At 36.8% G+C, this 17,138-nt stretch overlaps 1 protein-coding gene across 43 annotated transcripts in view; it reads left to right on the forward strand.

Moving 5' to 3' along the window:
• RIMS1 (regulating synaptic membrane exocytosis 1) overlaps positions 1-17,138 on the forward strand; it is a 290,925-nt gene that overhangs the window by 220,586 nt on the left and 53,201 nt on the right. For 32 of the 43 annotated variants that reach the window (XM_052675412.1, XM_052675535.1, XM_052675145.1 and 29 more), the window contains one exon: positions 3,924-4,090. The exons of the other annotated variants lie outside the window; for them this stretch is intronic. In XM_052675412.1, the coding sequence (XP_052531372.1) occupies positions 3,924-4,090 (167 nt within the window). The remainder of the gene's footprint in view (positions 1-3,923; positions 4,091-17,138) is intronic. 43 annotated transcript variants of the gene reach the window in all.

A 17,138-nucleotide genomic window follows, 5' to 3' on the forward strand; every position in this document is an offset into this window, starting at 1 on the left:
TGCTGAGCAGAGCCCCTGTGGCTGCAGGAAGAGATTCTTTTAGAGGCTGATGTCAGCAGTAACTTTTTTTGATTCCCCTTGCGTTGACATTCAAGTAAAAGTTATACCTATGTATTATTTTGATAGTCACTGCAATGCTGGTATGGTTTCAAAACATTCATTAAGATAAATTTGACTCCTGGGCTTTACTGCAACTTTTCCATGGTGTGACTTACTCATTTCTGCTGTTTCTGGTAAGAAAGATAAGTGAGGTTTGCAGTAGGTTGAGTTGGATATAAAGCCACCTGATACACTGGTATTTACTGGCCTCTTGACCATCACATGGGCTGCTCCTCAGACACAGACCCAGGTCCTGGCAGGAATCACAGACAGTCTAGGCACACCAAAGTGGTGGCTACCAGGCCTTGAATCCAGGCAACGTTCATAGGAACCCTCTGCAAATAGTCTTAAAACTGGGTGTTTTCTGCCATGATTCAGCATTTCCTGGCAAAATTCATCTTTAGAGTAAGGTGCCTCAGGAGGCAGCTGTATGCTCAAGACCGTCTATAAACCTAGATTCATTAACCTAAACCCCATTTGACTTTCTTATTTAAAACATTTTTGGACGTGCATTTTCAGGAGTTTGATACCTGAGGCTTTCTCTGAAGTCAAAGGAAGGAGCACTTGTTCACTTGTCAAAGCTCTTAATATTCTGTCCTCCAAATGTTGAGGACAAGTCTAGAAATAAAACTTATTAATATGAAAGATAATTTAATTATAATGAATTATTAAATTCTAAACTGTGTTAAAATCAGTAAATTGCTAATACTGCTAGTCATTATGCAACTGTGAAAGTATTTATGAAGTGCACTCATTGTTTTTCTGTGCTCTTTTCACTGGTGTCAACACGTTTGCAGTTCATCATAACCCTTTTGTACTCCTGTTGCTGGCGCAGAACTAACTCCATAGGTGGTAAAATGAATGGAGAACTGCATGTTAAGGGTTTGTATTTCTGATAGTTATATTGAAAAAAACATGTTTGCAATACAAAAGTGAACTAACAGTGCAGACAGTATGGAGATTTGAAGCTAGCTGTAAAATTCAGCAACCTTCCTAATGGGAAAAATAGTGCACTTCAAAATAGAAATGATACTCAGGCTTTAACTGTGTAAGAGATAGAGTTGAAAGGGAAGGAACTGCACTGCAAATTCACTTAGTTTGGAAGCTTCATGTAACATGTAAATGTGACATGATAGGGAAGTGCATTACACACAGTTATGCTGAAGAGGAGTAAGACTCTAGATGAGAGGGACTATATGATTTTACTGTTGGTTCCAACTGGAAAACTTGCAGGCATTACTCTACTGAGAGTATCAAATAAGAGGATCTCAGCTTGTGACATTTTTCCTCTGAAAGATTATTTCGGAAGTATTGTAACGGTAAAATAGTCTTCTTTTAATGATCACTAATGTAAGAGCTCTTTACTTCTCTCTGTGTTTGAAAGAAAAAAAAGTTAATTTCAATGTGCTCTCATTTTGTCCATCTGTTTCTTTCCCTTCTCCCTGCCCCTTCACATGATTTGAAATTAAAATATTCTTTCAAAGAAATTAAAAGAAAATTTTAAGTGGCAATAGTGGAAGTTATCTATATAGATTTTCTGCCCGAAGAAGTTCTCTAGAAACAGAACAAATCAAATGGTACAGCTATACTCAAATGCCCTGTGCTTTTACATCGGAGAATCTGCAAGAAAGAAAGGGAGAAAGCTATGTGAGTTCTTGAGTTTTTTGTCATCCTCTCAATCCATCATACAGGCTTTTAGGATTAGGGCTTGGGATATTAGTCAAAGTTACTGTTTGATTGCCAAACTGTACTGAAAAGGGTGGGCAGGAAATAAGAAGCTGACAATGTTTTATGCCTCCTTTAGATGGCAGGCAATTCAGCAGAAGGAATGGCTATGGGAAGAAAGAGCTAAACCCCTAAGAAGTAAAATGTTAATGCTGCAACACTCAACATTAGATTGCAGCCTTGCTACTTCTTGTGCTAATCTCTATATCCGCAAAGGGAAGGGTTCTCTCTTCCTTCGGAATCTCTATATTTAATGCTGCAGTTTTGATGTTGGAATACCAAAGCAGTAGGAGACGTGGCTTTAATTCTTTCTTCATCTCCCATCTCACAGTAAAACTACACATGCTGAGATGCTTTTCCTATTTTCAGGTGTGTCATCTTAGGAAAATGTAAAAGATTCCTTTAGGAATTATGTGGGGTTTTTGCCTAAAATATCAAGACTGGCTCAGTAATGGTGCTGTTAATTTGGAAAAAGTTAACCTTTTTTTTTTTTTTTTTTTTTTCAAGCCTCTAAACATTTTTATTTAACCTGACTTAAAAAAATATTTTCATGCTTTATTGCTTTGATTTTTTTGAAGCGTAGACTTCAGAAGAAAAATGTTACCCAATGAGTTTTGACGTAGAGAAACTGTGAGTAACACTAGAACATGTGCTGAGATGCTTAATTTGTGTAACTCCAGTTTTTCCTACAGACTCCTATTCTCACCATTTTTATTCCTTCCCATTCTCTAACCCAGTTAACTTCTTCATTTTACTTGTTTTAACAGGGGGTTCCCAAGTGTGCTATGGAGACCTCTAAGATAGTTGCTAACAGGCAACTAGTGGAGTACTAGAAAATAAACATGACTAGAGGATAGGAGGAGATACATTCATTTGTACAAACTTAAGATGATGTTTGCCAGGGTTTTTAAGCTAAGTCATGACATCTGCCAACTGGCTCAGCCTGCAATCTAATGCCTACTTCAGCTGGGGATACACACAGATGGTTACAACTTTGAGTAAAATTCATACATAAACTTCAATGACTTGCAGTTTTGTAGAGCATATCCAGAAAGTGAACTCTGTAGAGCATTCTGTCAGAAACTGCCTCATCTTGCCATGTGTTCATAGTTTTGACATAAAATGCCCTAGAAAGTATGCCACTGTTAGAATCCTTTCTCAGCCAACTGCCCCTTTCTCTCTAATGATAGTGAATTTCAATTTTGGAAACCTGGTTTCCAAAATTTCCTGGTTTTTGGAAACCTGAAATCAATGGTTTGATTCTCATATCTCTGTGACTGAATAGTTACTTTAGTTAATTTAGCTAAGTGTGATATTTCTGGGACTGAATTTTTGCATGTCTTATTGATGATGTGGGTAATACAAGTGTTGCATAAAAGATGGTATGGATTTTCAGTCAGTTAACTAACCAAAGTTTCTGCTTTTGATAAAAGTGTACCAATTTCTACCCCTCTCCGCATATTCTTCCTGGCAGGTCCTCTGTTAGTTCTTATGCTTGTGCACATGTAGAAAAGCCAGGTCAGGGAACCAATCCCCTTGAGAACAAATATTATTTTTACGGAGTTAGCTTTCTGCTTTACCGTTTCTCAAGTATCACAATACAAAGAAATAACTTAAGAATTGAAATCAACCCCTCAGAGCCAGCTTCTTGTAGCATAAGACTATATATCATTCAGACTATATAAAATTCTACTCTCGCAAAAGAACTCTGTGCAAGTATTTCATGGCATATTTTTTAGTATTTGAAAAGTTTAAAAAAATCTACCATCAAATATAGTATATGCATGTGCTTGAGAAGGTGTGCATACAATGCATAAATATTTCCTCATTGTAGTTCAAGAGTACTGAAGATGAGGCAACCTTTTAAAATTCCAGTGTTGTAATATATTTCAAGAATCTGATCTATTCCATAAATACCACTTTTTAATTCTTCATTAGACATACAGAGATGATTTAATATGAATGTTTCTCTGAATTCATCGAGTATCGTTAAATTGAAAAGCAGCTTGACAGAATTGTCATACTTAGGTCATTTGTTGTCTCAGTATATACATTCTGTTTTGATGAGACTCCTCACCCTTTCTTTTCTTAATCTCTAGTATAACATACAAACAGATCAGTACAGAAGTTGTGATAACGTCTCTGCCAAATCATCAGATAGTGATGTCAGTGACGTATCAGCCATTTCGCGAACCAGCAGTGCCTCACGCCTCAGCAGCACAAGTTTTATGTCAGAGCAATCTGAACGCCCTTGGGGCAGAATCAGGTGAGTTCTCAAATGCAGCTTCAATTTCATCACACCTCCTTTTTGTCTATCTGCCAAAATACAACCAGAAGTTGTACAAATACAACTGAAAAGCCACAGAAGAACTTAAGAAATATGCCTGTGTACATATAAACTATCTTCCGTTGCTAGCCTAAGATGACGGTAGTTTTTTGCACTTACACATCTACAACAGAAAGCCAAAGTTCCCATTAAGTTATGTATTTGTGGGAAGGTGGACATAAAGGCATATTATTATCTCATTACAGGTTGTGAATCAGTACAATCTACATGCCAGTAAGGTATTACAGCAGAAACAATGTAATTTTGTCATCTAAAGAATCTATTTCGTAAAATCTCTCTTTTTCTTCCTTTCTATATGACTATTTCCCTATATGCCTGCTTCTGTTTTGCTGTTTTCATGGATGATGAATTACTGGCTGTGAAACTAGTATTTATATAGTAATTTTAATATATCTACTTTGAAAGCTGTTTAATTCATTTGCATTATCAGTAATCAAATGTCTTTCATCCTTGATAGTAATTTACTTTTCAGTTTCATGTTTTTTTAAATATACAGATGGGATCTTGTCTTCGTTTAATTTGATGACAAAACTTCCAGCACTTACAGTGTCTGTAGCGTTGGCTTGTTTGTCGGTGTTAACATCTACAAATGTCTGAACTCTCAAAAATATGATTTTAAGTGTTAAAAGTCAGGGTATGAATTAGGAACCGTATAAATATGTGTATGTACATGCCTATGGAGAAAATCAATCTGATAAAATTCTGGGTGGCATCATATAATACTTCAGAACATTTTTAGACAGACTCACCACTCATGACATTTAGCTGAACGCTCTTTAATCTGTTCACGCAGTGGGGAGGAATGTCAGTGAAAATCAGAATGTGGGCTCAGTGTATGAGCTAGCTCCACTTTGATTTATTGTTAAAGAAAGTTCACAAGTATGTTCCAAGCCATGCTTTTGATGAGTGAACATAACCTGACATCTGCATTTATAATGCAGTCTGTAATCCAGAAGAACACAACAATGCAGCTCTAAATGTGAAAGTTATTCATGTGTTTAAAGTCATTTCAAATTATGTATTTAAATGTTGCATTTCAGTGCGGCCTAGCTTTTTTTCTATTTGTCTCTTACAAAGAGCTTTAGTCATTCTGAAATACATCTTTTTTCTAAATATTGGATTTCCTCATTTAGGCCTTGTCACAGTATTTGTGGCAGGCTGAATAATAGACAGTTTTTCCTATAACTATCTCTTTGTTGAGAAAGTTTTATCAGGGATATTCCTTGATTGCAGAATGTTTCATCACAAATATCGGAAGAGAATCAACCCAAGAGAGCCAGTAGCATTATGCTATGGGAGAAAGGAGAAAACCTGAGGTTAGAGCCTTGTCCTCATTCTACTTCTTCCATTCTGATGAGTAGCAGTGCATCCTGTCTATAGAGTAGGCCGACACTGTGTACAAAACCAATAGCCTGCCAGGGGAGCCTTGGCAGTCAGAATTCAGATAGAGCATTTGAATTCTATCTGATACTGTCCACAACATTATGTCTAAGACATGAGGTACTCAATACTTGCTTGCTTTTTTTTTTTCTCTTTAAGTTTGGATAGTACTTACATGGTGAACTAAATATATAGTAATAATATGCATATCTTTCATAGAAATACGAGGAAGAAATTAACATTCATATGTTACTCATAATTTTTTTTTTTAATTTTTAAGCCTAATGTGGTTTTGTTCCCCTAAAATACCCAGTAAGGTGAAAGATACCTAATGCATTTTACCCATGGAAACCCAAGAGGCCAACTGTCCTCTGGGATGCGGCAAGCTCAACGCTGCTAGCTGGGTGATGGGAGAGATTGTCCTTTCTCTGCTCTGCTCTATGTGAGCAGAGACCTCAAGTGCTGTGTGCAAGTTTCAGTGCCACAATGTCAGAAGGACATAAGACTATTAGAGAGTGTCCAGATGAATGCTCCAAGGATGGTGAAGAGTCTAGAAAGCAAGACATATGAGAAGCAGCAAAGGTCCCTGGGTGTGCTCAGCCCAGAGCAAAGAGCTGGAAGCAGAAGGGCAGGCTGAGCTCTGTTATCTGACAGCGACAGGGCCTGAGGGAATGGCATGGAGCTCTCAGGAGAGGGACAGCTGGAGGTCAGGAATACATTCATCTGCATACAGCAGGCTCCTCAGTGGGCACAGTCCCGAGCTGCCGAAGCTCAAGGAGCATTTGGACAACACTCTCCAAATGAGATCATTTCAACTATTAAATGCAATTAGTGAATTTTAAAATCTTTTTGATGCTATGTTGAGAAGCCTTTTATCCAATAGGTTAGCATCCGCTCTTCAGAATTTTTGATATGCGTTGCCGACACTTTTTAGTGATTGGATATTGTAGCTAAGAAAGATCACATTCCTTAGAGATGTGGAAAAATAGATATCATTGTGATTTTATATCAAGCAAGGTTAGAATGAAAGGAAATGGGATGTTTGAGAGAAGAGAAGGCCTTTTTCTTACAATCCGAGGGAAAGTTAGCTTCTTTGTCATCTGTGACAAGCAGCAGCTTCTGTAACACAGTCTTTAATCTCTTCTTAGCACAGTTTCTAATTACATAGGAGTAGAACGTTGATTTGGGAAAGGTTTGATTGTATTGTGAACAGTTTTCCAGAATGAGATTCAGCCTTAAAAGCTGTATGTCTACAGTATAATTTATATAAAATAAGATGTTTATTAAATAGTTTATGAAATTTGTCTAAAGTATCATTAGAAAGAAGAAAACTCCTTTTATCTTAGATTATTTTCTTCTTAAGAGAGGTCAAAAATGAGGCAAATATTTTTTTCTAGTATTAATTGTTAAGGGAACCTTAGATAACTGGTTAGTATTGGTTCTTTTAATTCTGACATCTAACATTAAGTTAAATTGATTCTTGTTCTTAATGTTTCCTTAAATTCTATGAACTAGAAATTTGAAGTTTAAGTTTGGTTACTAAATTGAAGTTCAGATGTTTTTTTTTCCTCTGATGAACCTGATGTTAGCATATATCAAGTTTGAGGAGAGGCGCTTAACTGAACAGGAGGGGCAAGGAAAAGAGCATTTTTGATCTGCTTGTATTCTATCTCACTGAAATCACATTTCCATCATCATCTTCACTTGGAAATGTGTCAGACAAGTGAACGTGGCAAGTGTATGCGTGTAATGTTACATTTAAGACCCAGAAGTTCTTTGAACTGCCAATTTTACGTACTAAGTTCTTTTCTTTGGATATCTTCTGAAAAATGAGAGCTGTCAAGAACTTAGTAAGCATATAGAAGCTCAAACAAGTTGGTTTAGTTTTACACATCTCACTAAATTAAGTTTATCAAAGTAATATGCTTCAGTACCTTTTGTGTTCAAGAGAAAAATACCAGCCTTCAGAATACACCAGCGAGATTCCTGCTCTGAATCACCTTTGGAAAGGTTATTTCCATCTCTCTCTCCATTGAGTTTGAGGAGACTGAATCCTACAGCTGTTCACCAGCAAGCAAACTATCCTAAATAGCGAAATTTAACTGGAGAGTACTGCAGCCTTCAAACGAGTAACCTGTTAAACTGTCCTCTTCTAGCATTCCTACACAAGCCTAAAAGTGCTGATTAGTTTTCATATTTAGAGTTCTGGTGTCAAATTTCTGAATGTGAAATAAGCCAGCTCATTTTAAGTCAGCAGTAGTTCTAGCTAATGTTGTTAGTCAACATAACCCTATCATGCTTCATTTTATTGCATTTCTGGAAAGAGATGTAAATTAAGCTGTTAGGCAAGTGAAAATACAGTACTGTCTTAGGGCTCTCAGTAAGAAAGCAACAACTTTGCTTTTTTGTGCAAAATATGGTACTCTTAAAGGTTAGAAGGACTGCAGTTTCAGGTCATAGTGACTGCAGTTTCTATCCAATAACTTTACCACCAGCTCCATCAGTGTTAACAGTTGCCTGACTTTGCCTTCTAAGTCCTCAGGAAGGAAAAGATCCTCAAAAAAAAGCTAGATAAAGCTAGAAGAACTGATCAGATTTTGATGATTTGAGATTCTATCATTTTGGATAATATGTGTTACCTTATATTTAGAAATATTTCTCTGTTTGAGCAGTTAAGACTTTTAAAACATGACAGCGCACCTTGTGGTTTAAAAATGTATGCAGGTTAGCTATAAATATGTAACTGTTCAATTCATACGGCAATTTTAATTGTGATGAGTTGCTCCTTCCACTACATTACATTCAAATTGCATTGATCATTATGCACATCATTTGTAAAACAAAATGCTGTTATAGTAAGGAGGAAATAAATTGATGCAGAACAACAAAGAAATACAGTTTATCTTATCTGAATAGCTAGATAACACTCCAAATGTTCCTTGAGTCAAAAATATGAATGTTTCTAGTATTTGAAAACTTGAGCATATTGAAGAAGCTAAGCAACTCAGAAAATAAAAAGCAAATCTTTCTGGTCTGTTGATCAATGACAAGTTTGTGTCTGAACCCTTTAAGGCAGAGGACTAATTTCATTCCCACAGTATAATTGTAATTGAATTACCTGTCAGAATGTTGTGACGTAGCATGCATCCTAATCTTCACTTTGGATATTCTGTTGATTAACAGCACTTCTAATGGAGATGTAATTATGACTGATGCCAGTTCTAAATAGGAGTATATAAACCAGCGTGAATGAACTGTGTAGGTCACTCTGAAAGTAATGCCTCCTGTTTATTTCCATGGAAATTACAACAGATACAAAGAGCCCGATAACACTATTTGATAGAGCAAATTCTTAGCTACAAAACATTGTTTTTCAGCCTAGCACCACCATTACCTATGCATTTTCACCAGTGATGACCAAGAACCTACATGCAGCGCTTGTAAAAATGTACACCAGAAATGAGACCCGTTGTTTCACAGCTGCTATGATGGCATAGTTACTTGGAAAATGTTTCTCACACAGTCCACTTTTCATTGGCACAAACAGATGGAAGTCAGAAGGCACCAAATCTGGAATGTACGATTGAGTGTTGTAGAACAGTCCATTCACGATTGGCTATGTGTTCCATGGTCTTCAAACTGGTATGGAGCCTGGTGTTATCATGTTGCAAGCAAGATTGTCTTATCTGGCCTGAGTCTGGAAGTTTGAGCCTCAGTTTAGTCAGCATTGTGACGTAGCACTCAGAGTTGATAGTTCGTTCAGTTTCCAGGAAGTCCAGAATGATCACCCCTTTGCTATACCAAAAGACAGTGTACATTACGTTACCCTTTGAGGGCTGCACCTTTTCTTCAGCAGGGAATTCACGTCAGCACTCCATGGACTGCCATTTTGACTCTGGCTTTGTAATGGTGATACCACATTTCATCACTGGTAAAGATGTAGTCCAGGAAACTATCACTTTCAGCCTCATGTTGGTTCAGTAGGTCCTGATAAACTTGCATATGATATTCTGTTTGTGTGTGAGCACACAGGAACTCAGCTGAAGCAAACTTTGCAGTATTCCAGCGTTGCCACCATTGTTCCCAGTGCACTGAAGCTAACAGTAGTATGGAGCTCAAACACAGTTTTCTGGTCATAATCCACCAATTTGCATGGATGAGCTGATCAGCGTGAACTTCATTTTGTGGTATGAGTGCTGTGCATCTGGAATGTGGCTTGTCTTTCGTGTACACTGCTGAAAACACCATCGACTGCCTCACTGTGCTCACATCCACCCTTTGGTCTCCATAAATCAATGAATGTCAATGAGTGCCAATTTTTCTGCATGGAGGAATTCAATAACTCACCTTAACTTCATATGCACTTCCATGTCAGACACCACTTTGTCGGATTGCCACTCTGCTGCCATCTGTCACACAGCGACAGAGTGTAACTGAATACTGGCGGAAGGTTCAACCTCTATTGCCATGCCACCAACACCCATCTCTGGTTTTGTGGGGTAACAAAATAAGAGGCATTACTTTCAGAGCAGCCATCATAACTTGGATATAACATTATTTCAAATATCTTTCTTGTTAGTAGGAAGTGTTGACTGTCATGATCTCTAGTAGAATTCCAGGCCAGTATCAGTTGTGTCAATTTTGACTTGAATGAGATCGGTGAATCTACCTTGTCATAACATGTAGGTTTTGTGGTTTTTTCATAAATGAAGTCAGATTACTAGTCCTTCTTTATGCAGTTTAGCTTTTATTAGTCGTTGACTCCATGTCACTATGAATTTGTAATACAGTCAAACAATCCTTTGTCCATGTGTTTCCTACAGATTATTTTTTGTGATTCAGGAACATTTCCCAGTGCAGTGCTAATTGCTGCAGAAAGGAATCCTCAGGATTTAATGCAAATGGTTGATAATTAAGTATCAGTGTTAAATACGTGACCATGAATTAGCACCTTGTAGACCTTATCAGATAAAAGAGGATATTTGCTCTCTTGGTTTAAAATTATTCCTAATGATACAGTGGCATTATTATTCATTAGAAGCCTATTTAATCAAACAAACCTTTGTAGATGGACTTCTCAGTAACATCAGGTAGGGAACTGTCATGCATTTTGGGGGTAAACAACAGGTCTTTGTTCTGGAGTACTTAGCAAACTGTCTGACATATAACATGTTTACATTTTATCTGTCAATTATATGGGAAACTAGATAACTCTTTTTAAGGTGAATTTCTCTTACTGTGAAACAAAAGAGAATCTCTTAATCTGAAACAAAATATCCCTCTATAAGAAATACTGTAGTTGTTTCTCATTTAAAATTTGATAAACACATATTTTGTAAACTAAATATAAATATAATTATGTTTGTGCCATATTTTCAACTATTTTTTACACGTATTGTTTAATTAAAAGCTTATGCTTAATTAAAATACTTTAAATTGATTTATTAAAGAAACAGGTTAAATATAATCATCTGGAACAGTGGACTTAAACCAGTTCTGATTTCAGACCTTATGCTATGCTATTCACTTTTTTGTGAAACACACTCATACATTTCCTGTGACTGGCAGAAACCAGAGAGGCAAGGATGGGGAGTTACTTTTATGTGAAACAGCAGAGAGGATGCAGGGAACTGGATGAAATGGATGGACAACTGAAATAATGAGTTAAGATTAGAAGGATGACCAAAGTGATAATGTTGTGGGTGTCAGCTATCAGACTTCTTGACCAAGAAATAGTAGATGAAAATGGGCTTCCCTCAACTGGAAGAAGATTGAGATTCATGGACCCTGGTCCTTGTGGGAAGCTCAAACCATCCTGAGATCTTCTGGATGAGCCATGTAGTAGGGCACAAACAATCCAGGAGTTGTGTTTTGTTTTTTTTTTTCATGACAATGTATTGACACAGGTGATCAAGAAGCCGACAAGGGAAGATGCTCTTCTGGAGTCAGTAACTGCAAACAAGGAAGAAACAGTTGGGAGTGTGAATGCTGGGAGCAGCTTTGGCTGCAGTGACCATGATAACTTGAAATTCACAATCCTAAGAGAATGGAAGAAGTGAAAGCAGCATCCCAACCCGACTTTGGCCTTGTCCTATTCAGGGCTCTGCTTGGCAAAATTCCATGTAATACACTGTAAGAGGGATCTGGAAAGGCAGCCTAATTTTCAGTGATCACCTCCTTCAAGCTAAAGAATGTTTCATCCCTATATACGGGAATTCAAAGTAAGCTGTTAGAAAGTGGAAAACAGAAAGAATACAGAGGCACTATATATGTATACAGGAACAAGATCAAAGAAGCTGAAGTCCCTCTGGAGTTGAAGCTAAAAGGCGTTAAGGATACACAGCAAGAAGTGCATTGGAAGTCAAAGGAATCACAGAAAATGTGGACCAGCTAAGGAATGACGGAAGCTGGCTGATAATAAATGACAGAGAAAGACCCAAGTACACTTCCTTGGCCTCAGTCTCTGTGATTTGTAAGATTTGCTTGAGGATTTCAAGGCCCTTAGAGCAGAAGGAAAGTTTGGATCCACGACTCAGGAGAGGATGATTGAGTCAGGGAATATATAAATAGTCTTATGCAAATCTTTCAGACATGACAGAATGTACCTATGACTAATAAATGATCTGTTGCTGACCAGCATCATTGCGAAGCTCTGGAAAGGCACAGCAACCAGGGAGTTTTCTTGAAGACTGGAAGAAAGAAATTCTCATTCCCATGTACAAATCTGGGATCTAGGAAATTACAGCCTGTTAGTCTCATCTCAACTCCTGGGAGAGTGATGGAGCAAATAATCCTGGAAACAATTTCTAGATGTACAAACCAAGAGGGTGATGGTGAATAGTCAGCGTGAATTTATGAAGGAAATAGTGTGCCTGACCAATCTGACTGTCTTCATTCACTAATTAACTTGCTTAGTGAATGAGAGAATTAGTTATTCTTGGGCTTATCTTTATTATTTTCTTAGACAGAAGTGCAGCCTGGGCAAATGGACAGGGAAGCATATTGAAAATTGGTGGAATGCTAGATTCAGAGAGTTGTGCTATGTTACACAAAGTCCAGCTGGAGGCAAGTCATTGGTGGTGTACTTTTGGGGTCAGGACTGCAGTAATACTGCTTAACATCTTTATTAATGACTTGGATGATTGGGAAAAGTGCACACTCAGCAGCAGTTTTGCAAACTGTTGAAAACTGACAAGTTTAGTTGAAAGACTAGATGAATATGCCACTATTCAGAGAAACATTCACATAATGTAGGAATTGGTCAATAGGAATCCCATAAAGTTCAACAAGGGCAATGCAGAATCCTGCATTTAGAGAGGAATAATCCCACGTAGCAGTGTACACTGAGAGCTGATGGCTAGTTTTGCAGGAAAGGCCTTGTCTTGTTGACACTTAAATTGCACCTGATCTCACTTCCAACAACTTCTTCCTATGTTATATCATTGTTTTTATATCAAGTTCTAAGATTGACCACAGTACTTTGTGTCACATGAGTACATTGAAAGCACACAAATTCTGGCTCATTGTGACTACCTGATAAAAAAAGTAATCAACCACTCTGAGCTGATATATGTACTGCTGAGCAGTCCTGAGGCTTATTTTTAATGAATACCTGAACAGATTGGACATAAACAGATCTGCAGGAATGATGTATCTTTAAGCCTTAGCTTTATTAGGTGACACATCTGGAAGTTTTTGGTTGTAATTCAGTCCTACTTTGTTATATGTACTATCTGTAAGCCAGTTCTTCCTACATCTGTTCTGTTTTACATGTAAAAATATAGGATTGCATAGTTACTGTCTAGTGTCCCTTAATGTAGCCTGTGCCATCACGAAGACTCGTATGAGCTTAATACATTATCAGGGTCCATCTTTAGCTTTACTGATTGCTTTTGCTCTCACCCACATCTTTTACAAGGTTTTCTGGGTCTTATTTCTTTGATGACCTCAAAATTTATTTTAATGACAGAGTAATTAACTTAAAGAATATTTAAACACATCTGTACTGGCATCTTCGAACTTGTAGGTGTTTTTTATTTAGTAATATTTGCACATGTAGATGCCTCTTTTTGTTCAGAGTTTCACTACACACTGCTTGTTCTGCTGTTCTCTTGCAAAAAATGCTCGAAGTCTTTAGTGTAGAGCTAGATAAAATAACTGGGCATTTACTGTCTCACTGAGGACAGCCAGCAGTGAAATATAGCCATGGTGCACTTTCTAGATTGGAAACAGATTTTCACCCATTGGATTTCCACCCACCTACATAGTAAATTGGAACTAGTTTAGCCATTTAGGGTGATGATTCAGAACAGAGTAGAGAAAGTATGAAGTTTCTTCTGATCTCCTCTCAGCTTTCACATTAGTGCTGTCTGTTGCTGTCATAAACATATGTGATGTGATCTGTGCAACAAGTTTAGTTCTTCCCCCATCCTCTGTTTAGACTGTATCCATCCTTCTTGTCAGCTCAGTAATTCACTTGATATGTAGCAGTACAGCACCACATAGTCAGCTAAGTTTAACTTCATGTCATGACAGTCAAGGAAAACATGCTGACCAAAAGCTTTTAATGCATTTCAGCTAATGAGAATATGTTCTGTATTGAAATAGATTGATTCATTTGATGTTAATTACAAAAGTAATTAAAATCCATATATTGAATTTCTGCTACAGTGTACAGGATGTAGTTAAGATTCTTCACTCATAAATTAAAAACTGAAATATAAAATCTTTTATTATTATAGATTTTACAGAAAGAACTAGCAGAAGCAAGAGCAGAACACTGCAGTACATTCATTAATAAAAGCTAATCACCCAGGAAATAGAAATAAGAGGCTATTCCAAACTGTCTTTGGACGGACTATTCATTTTGCTACACTTCTGATCTGAACTTTCACTATCCTCAGATGCTGATAATGTGCTGAGTGTTACAGATTTCTTTTGTACCTTGCTTTTTTTTGGTTCCATGCTCCTTGTACAAACCTGTACCAGGGCAAGTTCATGTTATATTAATTAAAAAGAATTCAGCTGGATCAATTTTTCAGTGAAATACTAGATGTAGTTTAGCATGAAAGGGATCAGAGTTTGGGTTTCCCAGGCCAGATAAGATGTTCCTGATTTTTCTACCTCTTGGTATCAGTATTTTGTATAAAATCGTTGTACAGTATGCTACCCCTCCTTTGAGAAGAGAAATACAAGATATTGGAACTGTGCTGCATTCTCTACGGTAACTTGTATATTTTTAACGAAGGAATACATTTATTTTGTGCTTCATTGTACAAGTAACAGAACAATGATAAAAAATAAGTGACTCTTCTAATTTGAATAAAGAAATCATACTAGTAGTTATTAAAGTGCAGAATCAACTTCAAAGTGTTATGCTACTAGATTAACTTCTAGGTTTTGAGTTCAGTTCAGTAAGTTGTAACTGAAGCCATGAGAAATTTATAAGTGTGTAGAGTATCTTTAGTTTCATAAGAACTAATTATCTATTTTCTAACTTCAACGTTTAGCAACTATTTTTAATTATACTACTGTCTATTATGTTATGGTACTCGTGTTAGATAGATGGCTTCCAGAGATCAATTTTTTTTTACTTCTCTAATAGTATACTGGAACTGAATACTCTGGAGCAGGAAAAATAGTTACTTGTTTCTTTTGCTGACCTCTCTTCAAATCTGTCTTTTGCTAGCAAGGACAAAGTATAGAATTCCTCATTGCCTATTGAAAAAAAATTACTGAATTACTTTCTCTTTATAGGAACTTATATGGCCCATTATTTCAGGTTAGTCTGGGCAGGGGGAAGGGGGGCAGTGGTTTTTCTAAATGGAAGAGAAAATTATCTTAAAGTGCTTCACCTTCGAGAAGAGTCTATTGCTAATCTTTGTTCTCCTCTGGAAACTTTAAGTGTGTCTTTCCATCATTTTTTGCCATGCCCTCAAAATAAGATAATGCATATAATATGTAATTTGATTCATCTGTACTACTCAAGTAACTTTCATAGAAATCCAGGAATGCGTTCTATGGGTGACCCAGAGATGTCAGGTTGATGTTTGAACTAAGACATGTATTTTGAGGGTTGGAATTTTCAGAGAATTCACACTTTGAAAAGTGTTGTATTATCAGCAAGATTAGCTGTTTGGTGGGAGATAAGAAAATAAATGAGGAGAACTGAATAGCCTGTACTGTGACAAATGAGTTGCTGGAAGGAGGGCAGTTGAAGTACATGGGAGGTGTTTTACTGAGTCATGATATTAAACCCTTCTTTATATGTTTTATTCTGACTTGCAGGAGTTTTGTGTAGTGTTGAGCACTTGCATCAAGTTATCAAGCATTTTCATTTGCATTAGCTTTAAGAATTAGATTGTTTTACCACTCATATTAAAATTTATTTGGCTATTTTAGCTTTTCTAAAGCATGACTAAAACAATAATGGAATTCCAGTCTGGTATAAAAAAGACTGTTATAAATATCTTAAGACAACTGCTATATTTATAACTCCAGTTATATTCCCAATAATTTGCCTGTGTATGACTGTTTCTCTGTAGTCAAGGTTTCTACCATAAACAAGACATTTAGGGTCACCAAGTAGAGGCTCACTTTTTAAATAATTCAATAAGCAACATTTATTGTGCAGTTACTTCAGTGGTTTCTAGTTTTGTATTTAAATACTGAGTGAGATTAATTAGTTGATATTACTACGGAAAACTTCCTCCCTCCCACAGATGTTGTGGCTTCCCAAAGCATCTGTAATGTAGCCAGTGCTGCTGGCAGACTGAAGACTTTCCAAGGGTCTTACTGTTAAAAATAAACAATAGAAGCCTGTATTAGATTCATAGCCTGCTCTGTTTCCAGGAGATTCCTTTCATCTTGGAATTTTCCATTACAAAGTCTTTATTTAAAAATAAGTTGTTTAAATTAACATTTTACTATGTGACTGGTGTTAGCATTTGTTCAATCCAAAGATCCTCTTAATACTAGTGATGCAGAGGATGTCATATAGGACAGAATCATAAGACTCAGTATGTTTCAAAGCACAGGATGCTTTAAAATCAGCAACAAAACATATTCACTTCATAGTGGCTATTGAAAATTCTATTGCAAGAAAAAAAAATGCAGGAAAATGAATGCCATAAACTGGGTGCTAGATTCAGTAAATTTTTTGATTCAGGCTTTCCACATTTAGTGTGCTCGTTTTTACTGTATGTTACACACTGTCATGCACATATGTATCCCTGGTAAATGTCTGTGTTAGTGCTGTGCTCATGAAAGACACGTAAGTGTTAACATGGAGAGCTGATAAAAAAATAAACTAACTTAATTCCACTTGAATATTTATCATAGTGAAAAGATTGCATGCAAGAAGTTCTGAAACTACTCTGTTAATGGAGTGTCACATCCTAACCCACACTGTAGCCATCTGCCTCATCCACTGTGCCGCCATGATTTTCCCTTACCCAGAGCGTACAGCTGGCAGACCAAGAGAATAATAAGTACTGAGATCATAAAGCAGGTTTCTTCAGCGGGGACCCTATATAAGGCATCTCTTTTCTTTCTGTCAGACCTCAGAAAACTTGTAAAACCTTGGTGT

Source organism: Tympanuchus pallidicinctus, unplaced genomic scaffold, assembly GCF_026119805.1.
Source record: "Tympanuchus pallidicinctus isolate F22 unplaced genomic scaffold, pur_lepc_1.0 scaffold1, whole genome shotgun sequence".
Taxonomy (NCBI): domain Eukaryota; kingdom Metazoa; phylum Chordata; class Aves; order Galliformes; family Phasianidae; genus Tympanuchus; species Tympanuchus pallidicinctus.